Source organism: Mustela putorius, unplaced genomic scaffold (genome assembly GCF_011764305.1).
Source record: "Mustela putorius furo isolate JIRA1106 unplaced genomic scaffold, ASM1176430v1.1 tig00000174_pilon_pilon_pilon, whole genome shotgun sequence".
Lineage (NCBI taxonomy): Eukaryota > Metazoa > Chordata > Mammalia > Carnivora > Mustelidae > Mustela > Mustela putorius.
Window position 1 is genome coordinate 44,133,766 of NW_025421304.1, and position 14,134 is coordinate 44,147,899.

The following is a 14,134-nucleotide window of genomic DNA, read 5'->3' on the forward strand; positions in this document are numbered from 1 at the left end:
CCTCTATCCCTAGACTGTAAAGAGTTTTGATCAAGAAAGGATGCTGTACTTTGTCAAACACATTTTCTGCATCTATTAAGAGGATCATATAGTTCTTGTTCTCTTTTACTAATGTATTGTATCACATTGATTGATTTATGGATGTTGAACGAACCTTGCAGTCCTGGGATAAATCCCACTTGGTCACTGTGAATAATCCTTTTAATGTACTGTTGGATCCTACTGACTAGTATTTTCATGAGAATTTTTGCATCTGTGTTCAACAAGGAGTTGGTCTGTAATTCTCCTTTCTGATGGGGCCTTTGTCTGATTTGGGGATCAAGGTAATGCTGGCTTCATAAAATGAGTTTAGAAGTTTTCCTTCCATTTCTATTTTTTGGAAGTCTCAAAAGAATAGGTATTAATTCTTTAAATGTTCGGTATAATTCCCCTGGGAAGCCATCTGGCCCTGGGCTCTGGTTTGTTGGGAGATTTTTGATGACTACTTCAATTTCCTTGCTGGTTATGGTTCTGTTCAGGTTTTCTATTTCTTCCTGTTTCTAGTTTTGGAAGTTTATACATCTCTAGGAATGTATCCATTTCTTCCAGATTACCTGATTTTTTTGCATATACTTGTTCATATTATGTACTTGTAATTTAAAAAGAAATTTTTTTTTTTAAGATTTTATTTATTTATCAGAGAGAGGGGGAGAGAGCGAGCACAGGCAAACAGAATGGCAGGCAGAGGGAGAAGCAGGCTCCCTGCTGAGCAGAGAGCCCAATGCGGGGCTCCATCCCAGGACGCTGGGATCATGACCTGAGCTGAAGGCAGCTGCTTAACCAACTGAGCCACCCAGGCGTCCCATGTACTTGTAATTTTTTAAAAAAGATTTTATTTATTTATTTGACACAGAGATACAGAAAGAGAGGGAATACAAGCAGGGGGTGTGGGAGAGGGAGAAGCAGTCTTCCCGCTGAGCAGAAGTCCAATGCGGGGCTCGATCCCAGGATCATGACCTGAACTGAAGACAGATGCTTAACTGAGCCACCCAGGCACCCCTATAATCGTCTCTTTTTCTTTGGTATTGGTTGTGATCTCTCCTCTTTCATTCATGATTTTATCTGGGTCCTTTCTCTCTTCTTTTGGATAAGTCTGGCCAAAGGGTTATCAATCTTATTCTTTCAAAGGACAAGATCCTACTTTCATTGATCTGTTCCATTCTTTTAGTTTCTACTGCATTAATTTCAGCTCCAATATTTATTATTTCTCTTCTCCTGCTGGGTTTAGGCTTTCTTTGCCTTTTCTCTACCTCCTTTAGGTATAAGGTTAGGTTGTGCATTTGAGACCTTTCTTGTTTCCTGAGAAAGGTTTGTATTGCTATATACTTTCCTCTTAGGAGTGCCTTTGCTGCATCCCAAATATTTTGAACAGTTATGGTTTCATTTTCATTTGTTTCCATGAACTTTGTTCATTCTTCAACTTCCTGTTGACAATTCATTCTTTAGTAGGATGCTCTTTACCCTCCATGTATTTGAGTGCTTTCCAACTTTCTGCTTGTGACTGAGTTTGAGTGTCAAAGCATTGTGGTCTGAGAATATGCAGGGAGTGATCCCAATCTTTAGGTACCAGTTGAGATCTGACTTGTGACCCACAATGTGATCTATTCTGGAGAATAGATCCATGTGCACTAGAGAAGAATGTGTATTTTGTTGCTTTGGGATGGAATGTTCTGCATGTATCTATAATGTCCATCTGGTCCAGTGTGTCATTCAAAGTCCTTGTTTCTTTGTTGATCTTTTGCTTAGATGATCTGTCCATATCAGTGAGGGGGAGTTAAAGTCCCCTACTATTATTGTATTATTGTCGATGTGTTTGATTTTGATATTTTTAAAAAGATTTTATTTATTTATTTGACAGAGAGAGAGATCACAAGCAGGCAGAGAGGCAGGCAGAGAGGGAGAGGGAAGCAGGCTCCCCGCTGAGCAGAGAGCCCGATGGGGGGCTCGATCCCAGGACCCTGAGACCATGACCTGAGCCGAGGGCAGAGGTTTAACCCACTAAGCCACCTATGCACCCCTGATTTTGTTATTAATTGGCTTATATAATTGGCTGCTCCCATGTTAGGGGCATAAATATTTACAAGTGTTAGATCTTCTTGTTGGATATACCATTTAAGTATGGTCAAGTGTCCTTCCTCATCTCTTATGGTTTAAAATCTAAATTGCTGGATATACGGATCACCACTCCAGCTTTCTTTTACTGTTCATTAGCATGGCAAATGGTTTTCCACCTCCTCACTTCAAATCCGGAGGTCTCTTTGGGTCTAAAATGAGTCTCTTGCAGGCAGCATATAGATGGGTGTTATTTTTTTATCCAATCTGATACCCTGTGTCTTTTGATTGGGACATTTAGTCCATTTACGTTCAGGGCAACTAGTGAAAGATATGAATTTAGTGCATTGTATTGCCTGTAAGATGACCACTGCTGTATATTGTCTCTGGTTTTTTTCCTAGTCTATGCTACTTTTAGACTCTCTCTTTGCTTAGAGGACACAAAATTTCCTGTAGGGCTGGTTTGGTGTTCAAAAATTCTTTTAGTTTTTGTTTGTCCTGGAAGCTTTTTGTCTCTCCTTCTATTTTCAATGTCTACCTGAATGTCTAGATTTTGATGTCTGTTTCCTTCCCCAAATTAGGTTAGTTCTCCACTATAATTTGCTCCAATATACCTTTTACCCCCTCTTTCTTTATTCTTCTTCTGGGATGCCAATTATTCTAGTATTACTTCATTTTATGGTATCACTTGTCTCTCGAATTCTCCCCTCATGATCTAATAGTTGTTTATCTCTTTTCCTCAGCTTCTTTATTCTCTATTACTTGGTCTTCTAGATCACTAATTCTCTCTTCTGCCTCATTTATCTGAGCAGTGAATTCCTCCACTTTTTATTACACCTCATTAATGACCTTTTTGATCTTTTGACTTGGTTATGTTTTATTTCTCCAGAAAGGGATTTTCTAGTATTTTCTATGCTTTTTTTCAAGCCCAGCTAGTATCTTTATAACTGCTATTCTGAACTCTTAGTTTCATCATCTTACTAATGTCCATGCTACTCAGGTCCCTGGCAGTTGGTACTGCCTCTTGTTCTTTCTTTTGAGGTGAGTATTTCCATTTCATCATTTTGTCCAGAGAACTAGAAGAACAAGAGAACAAAATGCTAAATAGGTAGCAACAACTCCAGAGAAACAAATCAGAGGAGATCTGAAACTTCCAGAAAGTGGTCGCTTTTCGGTACCTAGAGTTGCTGCAATTCTTTTCTTCGATCTTCTGTTGAGTTCATAGGTGTTCAGAATGGTTTAATAACTCTCTAGCTGAATTCCTGGGACCAGACGAAATGTAGGTCTCCTACTCCACCATCTTGCTAGCTCTTTAAGAAAAATGTTTCGAGGGACACCTGAGTGGCTCAGTTGGTTAAACGTCTGCCTTTGTTTGGCTCAGGTCACGATCTCAGGGCCCTGGGGTCCAGCCCCACATCCAGCTCTCTGCTCAGCAGGGAGCCTGCTTATACCTCTCTCTCTGCCCATCCCCCTGCTCGTGCTCTTGTGCTCTGTCAAATAAATGAATAAAACCTTAAAAAAAAAAAAAGGAATGCACACTACATATGTTTTAAAAGCAGAGTAAGTTCCAGTTCTGGGGTCACCAGAGAAGACACTGGATAAACGCAGTGAGCCTCACAAGTTAAACACTAGGACAAAACCAGAAATCATAAGGCTTCTTTTATAAGCCCTGCCAGATAAAGTATAGTGAACATTCTTGAGGCCCCCAAGGCAGGGCCAGGGGGCTGGGTAGTAGGGAGGAGCTGCCTCTCACACACGGGACACAGCCCTACAGCCTTGCTGGTACCCCCAGCACGGAGGTGAGCTGTTTCAGTACTGTTGCAAACAAGTGTGAGACCTAGGACTTTCATTCTTTGCCCTCTCAAGTTTCTTCAGGCTCCGTGGCTGTGAGAAATCATCCAAGTGTGTAAAAGGAAGGGTTTTGGGAGACAGAACTAGAAAACACAGCCTCATTCAACCTAGCTGACCCGGCAAAGGTCAGAGGATTTAAACCATTTGACAGTGCTGAGGAAGCAGGCCCTCCTGATCAGCCTCCCACCACTGCCCGGTTAGTGGAGACCATGGGATGGGTAGGATCTGCCAGCAAGGCTGCCCAGTGGCTTCCAGCACTGCTGCCGCAAGCATGCTGTTACAGATCAGACCTAGGCCTATAGCACTCTTCCTCATGAGCCGAGTGATCTCCAACTCAAGAGAGAAGCCTCAGCCGACCCAAAAAGCAGATCCCCCCAATCATATCCCACTTCAGATTCAACACTGCAGGCCTCAAGCCTGGCTGCCTCGTCTGACAGGTCACCCAAATCAGGACAAGCAAGGAGAAGGCACATCACAGCCTCGTGCAGCACAGCAGGGAGGTGCCCCAGCAGGTAACCTGCCAAGGCCTCCGGGCTGGGACCTAACAAGTAGGGTAGGTCTGTCCTGACTGAGCCAGACCGGCACTGGCCAAGGTCTTGCCTGCATACCTTGTGACCAGGGAGCCAAAAAGGTGCCCGCCTCAGGGACAGAGCCATTAACCTTACTTTCTGGCTTCTTCTCTCCGGCAGTGAAGCAGTCTTGGCAATAGGTAGAGTACAGAGACGCGGGGATTTTATCTGCCCTGGATCAAAAGAAAACATGGAAACCCAAGTCAACCACGACTCAAATTAGGTCTCAAGCTCACAATTCCAAATATCATCACAGAACAAAAATACATGATATAATCTATTACCCATACCTTATAGTATGACCCTGTTTTTAGAAAAAAAGAAACCATTACATGAATCAAATTGTCCTGTTTCATAACGTGTCGTATAAAAATACCTGCCAATGGGGTTGCCTTAGGATAGTGAGATTATAATTTTCACTGCTCTCATTAAAGTTTGGGTAATTTCCAAATTTTTCAAATGAATTTATGACTTTTAACGAGTAATACGGAGAAAACATCCAATTAATGTCATTAAAAAAACACAGAATTATAGAACAAAGTCCTATGACAAAGAGGTTCAGAGGAGCAGGAGCCAGAGTGGCAGCCCAGGTACGGGACACGTGCACTGGTATGGCCTACAGCACACAACGTCTCAGAATAAGCAGTGAGTCAGGTACGGGACACGTGCACTGGTATGGCCTACATCACACAACGTCTCAGAATAAGCAGTGAGTCAGGAGGGCAGCCTCGCCACAGTGCTACAAACCCAGACGACGAACCAGAGAAAGGAGGGAGATGCATGGGTCCTAGAGCAGGAGGCCCCTACGAGGGGCAGGCCGAGGACGGCCCGCACCTGAGGACCACACCAAGCACCTGGGGACCGGAAAGCCATGAGCTTCAGGAGTAGAAAGGAATGCAAAGGAAAAGAAAAGAGCAAATCTGAGGAAGTGCAGAACCCTACAGAAAAGGACAAGTCAGACACCACTCATCCTCAAAGAGCTAAGACAGTGACAGAAGGGTCAGGCAGGTAAACTGGAAGAAATCCTACTAAAAAGAGAGAAATTACACCCCAAAAAACAGACATGCAAAACAGAGAACAAGTCAGAAGACAATCTGGCGACCCAATGCCTGAGAAGTGGGAGCCACAAGAAGAAGCCACATGGGAAATAAGCTATTGATGTCATCTGGGCCTGGGGTTTGCTTCCAAACAGCCCAGAGCAGCGGGGGCTCATATTATGAGCGTGACATAAATACTATTCTATTTTCTGTCTTGAATTTCTCATAACAGAAGATTTTAAAATATCTGAGAAGATTTCTTATACTGAAGAACATGAATTTCCAGATTAAAAGGCCCACCTTCTGCTCAGCCAAGAAATGAAAACAGACCTAAATACCGAAATACACAGCAGTTAAATTTCAGAACACAGGGAAGAAAAAAAAAAAGGCACAGGAAGTCTCCAGAGAAAAACACACGTGCAAAGAATCAGAAATGTAACAGCTCAACATCAGCACTAGCAGCTAGACATCAACAGAGCAATACTTTAAAAAATTTTAGGAAAAGTATTTCCGACCTAGATTTCTATACCTCACCGAACTACCTACCAAATGTGAGGGTTAAATAAACTGTCCCCACCCCCAAAAAAAAGAAAAGGAAAGAAAGGAAGAAAGAAAAAAAGAAAATAAATATAAAGATAAATATCAAAATTCAGTTAAGAGGGGCGCCTGGGTGGCTCAGTGGGTTAAGCCGCTGCCTTTGGCTCAGGTCATAACCTCAGGGTCCTGGGATCGAGCCCCACATCGGGCTCTCTGCTCAGTGGGGAACCTGCTTCCCCCTCTCTCTGCCTGCCTCTCTACCTGCTTGTGATCTCTGTCAAATAAATAAATAAAATCTTAAAAAAAAAAAAATTCAGTTAAGAGTTGAAAATGCTTGGGGCACCTGGGTGGCTCGGTGGCTTAAGCCATTGCCCTTGGCTCGGGTCATGATCTCAGGGTCCTGGGATTAACCCCTGCATCAGGCTTTCTACTCAGCGGGGAGCCTGCTTCCTCCTCTCTCTCTGCCTGCCTCTGCCCACTTGTGATCTCTCTCTCTCTCAAATAAATAAAAAAAATCTTAAAAAAAAAAAGTCGAAAATGCTTGCTTCCACAGAAAAAGAAATGGTAGGGAAGTGTTGGGGAGATGGCTGTTTCTCCTAATAAACTTTATAACACTGAAACTTAACTCTATATCCTTACTTGACTTTGACAAAAACATTTTTTAAAAGATTTTATTTATTTGAGAGAGAAAGAATGCGAGGGTGAGCATGAGTGGGGGGAGGGGTGAGCATGAGTGGGGGTGGGGAGTAGGGGCCTAGAGAGAAAGACTCCCCACTGAGCAGGGAGCCCGATGCAGGATCCTGAGATTATGACCTAAGCCAAAGGCAGATGCTTCACTGACTGAGCCACCCCAGGGGCCTCCAAAAACAATTTTTTAAAACCTAGAAATAGGGGCATCTGGGTGGCTCAGTGGGTTGAGCCTATGCCTTAGGCTCAGGTCATGATCCAGGCTCCTGAGATCAAGCCCCACATCAGGCTTTCTGCTCAGCGGGGAGTCTGCTTCCCTCTCTCTATTTATTTGAGGTCTATCAAATAAATAAATTTTTAAAAATCTTACTTAAAAAAAAAAAAAAGCCTAGAAATAAATGTCAATGAATGAGGACGCCATCCCATGCATACACCAAAAAGAAAAGAAGGGGAAAGCTGGCACGAACAGCCTAGTAAGTAAATAAATCCTAATAGACAGTACAGGGGCACCTAGTGGCTTAGTCGTCAGGCCTCTGCGTCCGGCTCAGGTCATGATCTCAGAGTCCTGGGACTGAAGCCCACAGTGGGCTCCCTACTCAGTGGGAAGCCTGCTTCTCCCTCTCCCACTCCCCCTGCCTCTGTTCCCTCTCTTGCCGTGTCTCTGTCAAATAAATTTAAAAAAAAAAAGAATATTCAGGGAATGTTCACAAATCCTGAACAGGTACATAGTCTGTGGAAAAGTCTCAATTTATTAAAAAAATCCATAAAAAGCTAATCATGCTCTTTGAAAATAATATAATTAAAGCAGAAATCAGCAATAAAAGCTCTGGGACAATTATCTGTATGTTTGGAAAATTTGTTAATTCATTTACAACTAACTAAAAACTATAAGAATGGGATGCCTGGTTGGCTCAGTTGTTAAGTTGCTGCCTTTGGCTCAGATCATAATCCCAGGGTCCTGGGATCAAGTCCCGTCTTGGGCTCCTTGCTCAGCAGGGAGCCTGCTTCTCTCTCCGCTTGTGTGTGCGCGCGCTCTCTCTCTCTCTCTCTCTCTGACAAATAAATAAATAAAATCTTTTAAAAAAATTAATATTAAGATATACCTGTATTAAAACACAAGAAAGACTATAAAACACTGAGTTAAACAACCAGTTTCAGAACCTATAAAAAGAACAAAAGAGTAAACTCAAGGAAATACGGAGAAGGCAATAGTAAAGTTAAAATCTAAAAGCAATAATATAGAAGATAAAAAATAAATCAGCAGATATGATAAGACCAAAATAATACCAAAAAACCCCCAAAAAAGTAGTTATGCAGTAAAATTAATACAACAGACAAATCTTTAACAAGAGAGAGTCATCAAGGGCAAAAGTAACAATAGGAATTAAAAAAAAACGCGGGGCGAGAGCAGGGGGCGTCTGGATTGCTCAGTCAGTCACACATCCAACTCTTGAACTCGGCTAAGGTCTTGATCTCAGGGTTTTGAATTCAAGCCCCACGGTGGGCATGGAGCCTACTTAAAAAAATATATATACATACATGGTAATCAATGCTATGTCAGTAAATTTAAAAATGTAGATAAAATAGATGGTTTTCTAGAAACATACAACTAACTCAAGAACAAATCAAAAACCCCGGCTCCATGGGGAGTCTGCTGCTCCCTCTGACCTTCTCGCCTCTCATGCTCTCTCTCACTGTCTCGCTCTCAAATAAATAAATAAAATCTTAAAAAAAAATAAAAGAACAAATGAAAAACCTAACTAGACAAACAAACATTCAAGAAACTGAATCAGTTGTCCAGAGCCTGCCTCTGAAATGGATTCCAGGAACAGATGACTGTAGAGCCACGTTTGACCGAACTTAAAGGAACACAAAATCGCTGAGTTATATGGACTGTTTAGGACTCGGGAAAAAGGGAAGGCCACCCAATTCATTCCATGAGGTGCTACAACCTTGATGTCAAAGCAGCCAAGATGAGTAAAAACATATGAGACATAGATGCAAAAATCTTAAAGTATTACTAATTCGAATTCAACAGCCTCCACAATTAAAAATCATTACCAAGTGATGTGGTAGTGATCTAGAAGTGATCCAGGAGTGCGAGGACAGTGGAAAACTAAAAGTCGTCCGTCCTGGGGCGACTCACAGAACCCAAACCACCTCCAGAGACACAACAAAAGCATTAATTCATGCTCAAAGTCCTAGCAAATTCACATAGAGGGAACTTTCTTGATATCATAAAGACCATATGAAAATATAAGTAGACTACAGCAAATCAAATATTGGTAAAACTGTAGAAGCATTCTTATTTGAGTCAGGAACAAGACAGTTTATTTCTATAGTTTCATATAATACTAAAAAGTCTACCTAATACAATAAGACAAAAATGAAGAAGTATAAAGATCAGAAAAAAAAGACAAATTATTATTATTCTTTAAATTATTTATTTGACAGACAGAGATCACAAGAGGCAGGCAGAGAGAGAGAGGAAGGGAAGCAGGCTCCCCGCTGAGCAGAGAGCCTGATGCGGGACTCGATCCCAGGACCTCGGGATCATGACCTGAGCTGAAGGCAGAAGCTTTAACCCACTGAGCCACCCAGGTGCCCCAAGACAAATTATTCTTATAGACAGTGTATCTACAAAGAAAATATACTACCTAGCTACTAAAAATAACTTCAGCAGGTTATGAGATAGCGGAGCACCTCTACCTCAGCAAAAACAAAACAAAAAAAAACAACAACAAAAAGAAAAAAATATGCTTTTCACAGCAATAAAATCTAAGTACCTAGTAGTATACGGAACACAAAACTTACAAGACAGAAAAATCTACAACTGAAAGGCTTAAAAAGATATATTATGTTCATAGCAGGAAAGTTATAACAAAGTCAACTATCCACAAATTAATCTATAAAATTAAGGAAATTCCACTAAAAATTCTGAGTTTCCATGGAGATACACAGAAGGATGTTTACTGAAGCACGACTAAAACATGACACTGGGGTGCCTTCGGCTCAGGTCATGGTCCCCAGTGTCCTGGGATCGAGCCCCACATCAGGCTCCCTGCTCAGCGGGGAGCCTGCTTCTCGCTCTCCCACTCCCCCTGCTTGTGTTCCTTGTCTCACTCTCTGTCCTAAGTAAATAAAATCTTTGAAAATAAATAAAATGAAATAAAACATGATACTGGAGTTCACCGCAGAGTTCTGTCAGAGCGATGGGTAAGTGAGTCAAGGTAGTTATTCTGTAGGCCATGGGACCCTGGGATCGTGCAGCGCAGCAGCTGCACCCCCAGAACAGAATTCAAAAAATTAAACAGAGAAAAAAGCGGTGTGGCTGGGTGGCCCATTCGGTTAAGCATCTGACTCTTGATTTTGGCTCAGGTCATGATCTCAGGGTGAGGAGATCGAGCCCTGTGTCCTTCTCCCTCTGACCGTCCCCCACTACAAAAATAATAAAACAAAATAAAATAAAATAAAAATAGAAAAAAGATTATACATCAACTTCAGGATAATGGTTTCCTCAGGGAAAAGGAAAGCGGGTTAGGGAACTGGACGGAGAATGGTTTTTTGTTTTGTCCTTTTTTTTGAGAGAGAGGGAGAGGAGAAACACTGAGAGAGAGCCTGAGCAGGGGCTGGGCAGAGGGCAGAGGAGATTCCCTCAGCTCCCAGGCCCCCGAGAAGGGTTTCAACAGTGCCTGTACTGTTTTATTTGAGCAGAAACAAAAAAAAGGAAAGGGAGCAAAGCATTAATGTGAGTGGGGGATATGGGTGCTTTTTACAATGGTCTCTGTACTTCTGGAATATTTTATGTAAAAAATAAATAAAAATAAGGATCCCAGAAAACAATCTTATTTTAAGATGAAAAAGTTTACTTTTACTTTCTGGGCTCTTTCTCTTTCCAACTCTTTTTTATTTTATTTTATTTTTTTACATTTATTTGACAGAGATAGACCACAAGTAGGCAGAGAGGCAGGCAGAGAGAGAGGAGGAAGCAGGCTCCCCGATGAGCGGAGAGCCCAATGTGGGGCTCGATCCCAGCACCCTGGGATCAAGACCTGAGCCCAAGGGAGAGGCTTTAACCCACTGAGCCACCCAGGCGCCCCTGGTATCATTATGTTCTAGGAGCTTCACTAGGAAGCAGGATTTACAGAAAGAACAAGTTTGGAAAGCTGGTCAAGTGTGAGCCAGGGGCCCGAGACTCCACGTTCCACTGGAGTCCCAGGTCTAGTCCAATCTGTTGTAGGGCGAGGCTTCCGTGTCTCCCTAGTCCTTTCCTTCTTTGCTTAAAATTCTCCTTTCACAGTGATTATGGACCAATAACGTGACTATCTTAAATTCCCAGAAAGACAGTCCTAAAAGTTCATCAAGAAATGATATTCAGTGGTGATATTCAGATTTAAAGAAATTTTCTTTTTAAAATCTTAATGAATGTTGAGGGCGCCTGGGGGGCTCAGTCAGTAAAGCCTCTGTTTAGGTCATGATCCCAGGGTCCTGGGATCGAGCCCCGCGTCGGGCTCTCTGCTCAGTGGGGAGCCTGCTTCCCTCTCTCTCTGCCTGCTTGTGATCTCGCTCTGTCAAATAAATAAAATCTTTTTTTTTTAAATAAATCTTTAAAAAACAAATAAATAAAATCTTTAGATATATAAAGTAAAATAAAATCTTAACAAATTTTAGGCCAATATTTTATAAATAACACACATTTCTCTACAAAAGAACCACAATTTTTTTGCATTTGTCAAAAACCCTTCTGGATACAGATGTCCTTCCGTACCTCCTCAGGGACTCTATCAAGGCCGCTCTGGAATCAGGGGTTCTTGGAAGCTGTGCGAGAAGACAGGATTCCAGTGAGACATTCATTCTCTGCCAACTGGGCCCTAAGTCCATGACCACATGTACTGACCACACGAGGAGTGAGCAGGGCAGGGAGAAAGTGCGACACGTAGTAGGGTCTCCTGAAGATGCTGCAACAGAGAAGAGCAGATCCAAAGGCGCCAGAGATGACTGAAGTGTTAGCGCGCCGTACGGACAGCCACGAAAACATCCGTTTCCACAGAATCTCGCTGCATTTCACAGGGTGGCACGAGCGGGTCGTCCCATTCCATGTCACGGCTGTGATACTCTACCATTTTCTCTTTTTTTAAGATTTACTTATTTAGGGGCACCTGGGTGGCTCAGCTGTTAAGAGTCCACCTTCGGCTCAGGTCATGATCCCAGAGTCCTGGGATCAAGCCCCACATCGGGCTGCTGCTCAGCTCGGGGATCTGCCTCTCCCTCTCCCTCTGCTCCTCTCTCTCTCTCTCAAATAAATAAAATAATTAAACATAAAAATTAACAAACACACCAACCACCAAACCATGGACTCGTTCTCATCCTTCTCTGTGGGCTCTACTCAACCATCCCCATTGTTTCTCCTCAAGAAAATGAGTTCCACAGCTAAGGCTCCGTGCCTCCTCACTACAGGACCTGTGCTGGGACATCTATCCTCAGCCACCCAGCAGCAGGCACCCGTTACAAGTGGCTCTGAGAACAGATGGGGCGACTCCGGGAAGCAAGGCCCTACCTGGCCTCCATGACGGCAACAGGAATCTTCCCTGTGTGTTCGAACACCGTGATGGCCTTCTCCACATCCTGCTGTGCTTGGCTATCGGGCTGGCTCCGTACAGGGAGGGTGGGGAAGGACACAAGATTTCAAAGAAAAGACATTGAGGGGCACCTGGGCGGCTCAGTGGGTTAAGCCTCTGCCTTCGGCTCAGGTCATGGTCTCAGGGTCCTGGGATCAAGCCCCGCATCAGGCTCTCTGCTCAGCGGGGAGCCTGCTTCCTCCTCTGTCTCTGCCTGCCTCTCTGCCTACTTGTGATCTCTGCCTGTCCAATACATAAATAAAATCTTAAAAACAAAAACAAAAACAAGACAAGACATTGAGCAGGGAAGAATGCCACGGCAACTCTGCCATTTCAAGGTCAACAGCCACAGGCTGGCTGCCAGCACAGCAAGGGGACGTTGGGACAAACCAAGGCCAGCAAGACCACAGAAAGGGACTGACTGCTGTTTCACGCTCTCAGGAAGCAAGCACCTAGCACCAGGCCACCTCGGGGATCATTCACCACCTCCGAGACCCTCTGCCACCCTTCTGACCCCCTGCGGGAGAATACAGGGTTCCGAAGAACGACTCCGAAGTGGGAAGGGGAAGGGACGTAATTGTTCACAGTCACCAAAATTATGAAACGACAACATATGAATAGCAATAAATCTTAGATACCTACATTAAATACTTAAAACTAGGGGGCACCGAGGCAGCTCAGCCAATGATATATCTGCCTTCGCCTCAGATCCCAAGGGTCCTGGGATGGAGTCCCACGTCGGGCTCTCCGCTCAGTGTGGCGTCTGCTCCTCCCCCTGCTCATACTCTCTCTTTGGCTGTCTCTCTCAAATAAAATCTTAAATAAATAAATACATAAACTACTTAAAAATATTCACTTAAAACTTTCATGGCAGCTGTAAGAGCTGTCCGGCCACTCACGTTTAAGTAAGAGAGTCTTTTATTTTGTTTGTTTTTTATTTATTTATTTATTTATTTATTTAAATTTTTTTTTAAGATTTTATTTATTTATTTGACAGAGAGAGATCACAAGCAGGCAGAGAGAGAGGAGGAAGCAGGCTCCCCGCTGAGCAAAGAGCCCGATGCGGGGCTCGATCCCAGGACCCAGAGATCATGACCTGAGCCGAAGGCAGCGTCCCAACCCAGGCGCCCCTATTTTGTTTGTTTTTTAAAGATTTCACTTATTTACCAGAGACAGAGAGAGAGAATGAGCAGGGGGAGGGGCATAGGGAGAAGCAGACTCCCGGCTACACAGGGAGCCCAATGAAGGGCTCCATCCCAGGACCCTGGGATCATGACCTGAGCTGTCGGCAGACACGTCACTGACTGAGTCACCCAGCTGTACCTAAGTAAGTGAATCTCAAAATAACACACATACGCCAAACGGCCATTTGACATTTGCTTTATGTAAATACAGTGAACACTTGTTCCTGCAATTCTTAGAAACACAGATCTTCCTCCCACCCCATTTTAAAGACTTCAATGCAAACCCATGTGAACAACAATCTGTAAGACAGACCCACCCTCCTGCACACAGTAACTTAGCCCATCCTCCAGCTACAGCTGCCGGGAGAGGCCCACGTGCTCCACTCCCAAGTCCCAGGAAATTGGACTGCACTGGGTGAGCACAGGCCAGAGGCCACAGGCAGCAGCAGAACCGAGGTGACCTTACCTCTATGATGTCCCTGGCTGAAGACAGATCCTCGTAGAGGCCCATGTTTTCCATTGAAACCTGCATAGGGGACACAGCGGGAACATGAGGCCCG

General features: G+C 43.6%; 1 protein-coding gene across 11 annotated transcripts in view; it reads right to left on the reverse strand.

Annotated features, from left to right (window-relative positions):
* Nucleotides 1–14,134, reverse strand: part of FANCA (FA complementation group A) — a 61,076-nt gene that overhangs the window by 24,012 nt on the left and 22,930 nt on the right. For all 11 annotated transcript variants that reach the window (XR_006605653.1, XR_006605654.1, XR_006605655.1 and 8 more), the window contains 5 exons: nucleotides 14,041–14,100; nucleotides 12,330–12,418; nucleotides 11,670–11,730; nucleotides 11,541–11,590; nucleotides 4,608–4,684 (listed from right to left, as the gene is read on the reverse strand). Coding sequence is in view for 7 of the 11 variants with exons in the window: in XM_045076479.1 (XP_044932414.1) it covers nucleotides 4,608–4,684; nucleotides 11,541–11,590; nucleotides 11,670–11,730; nucleotides 12,330–12,418; nucleotides 14,041–14,100 (337 nt within the window). In the remaining 4 variants the exon portion in view is untranslated. The remainder of the gene's footprint in view (nucleotides 1–4,607; nucleotides 4,685–11,540; nucleotides 11,591–11,669; nucleotides 11,731–12,329; nucleotides 12,419–14,040; nucleotides 14,101–14,134) is intronic.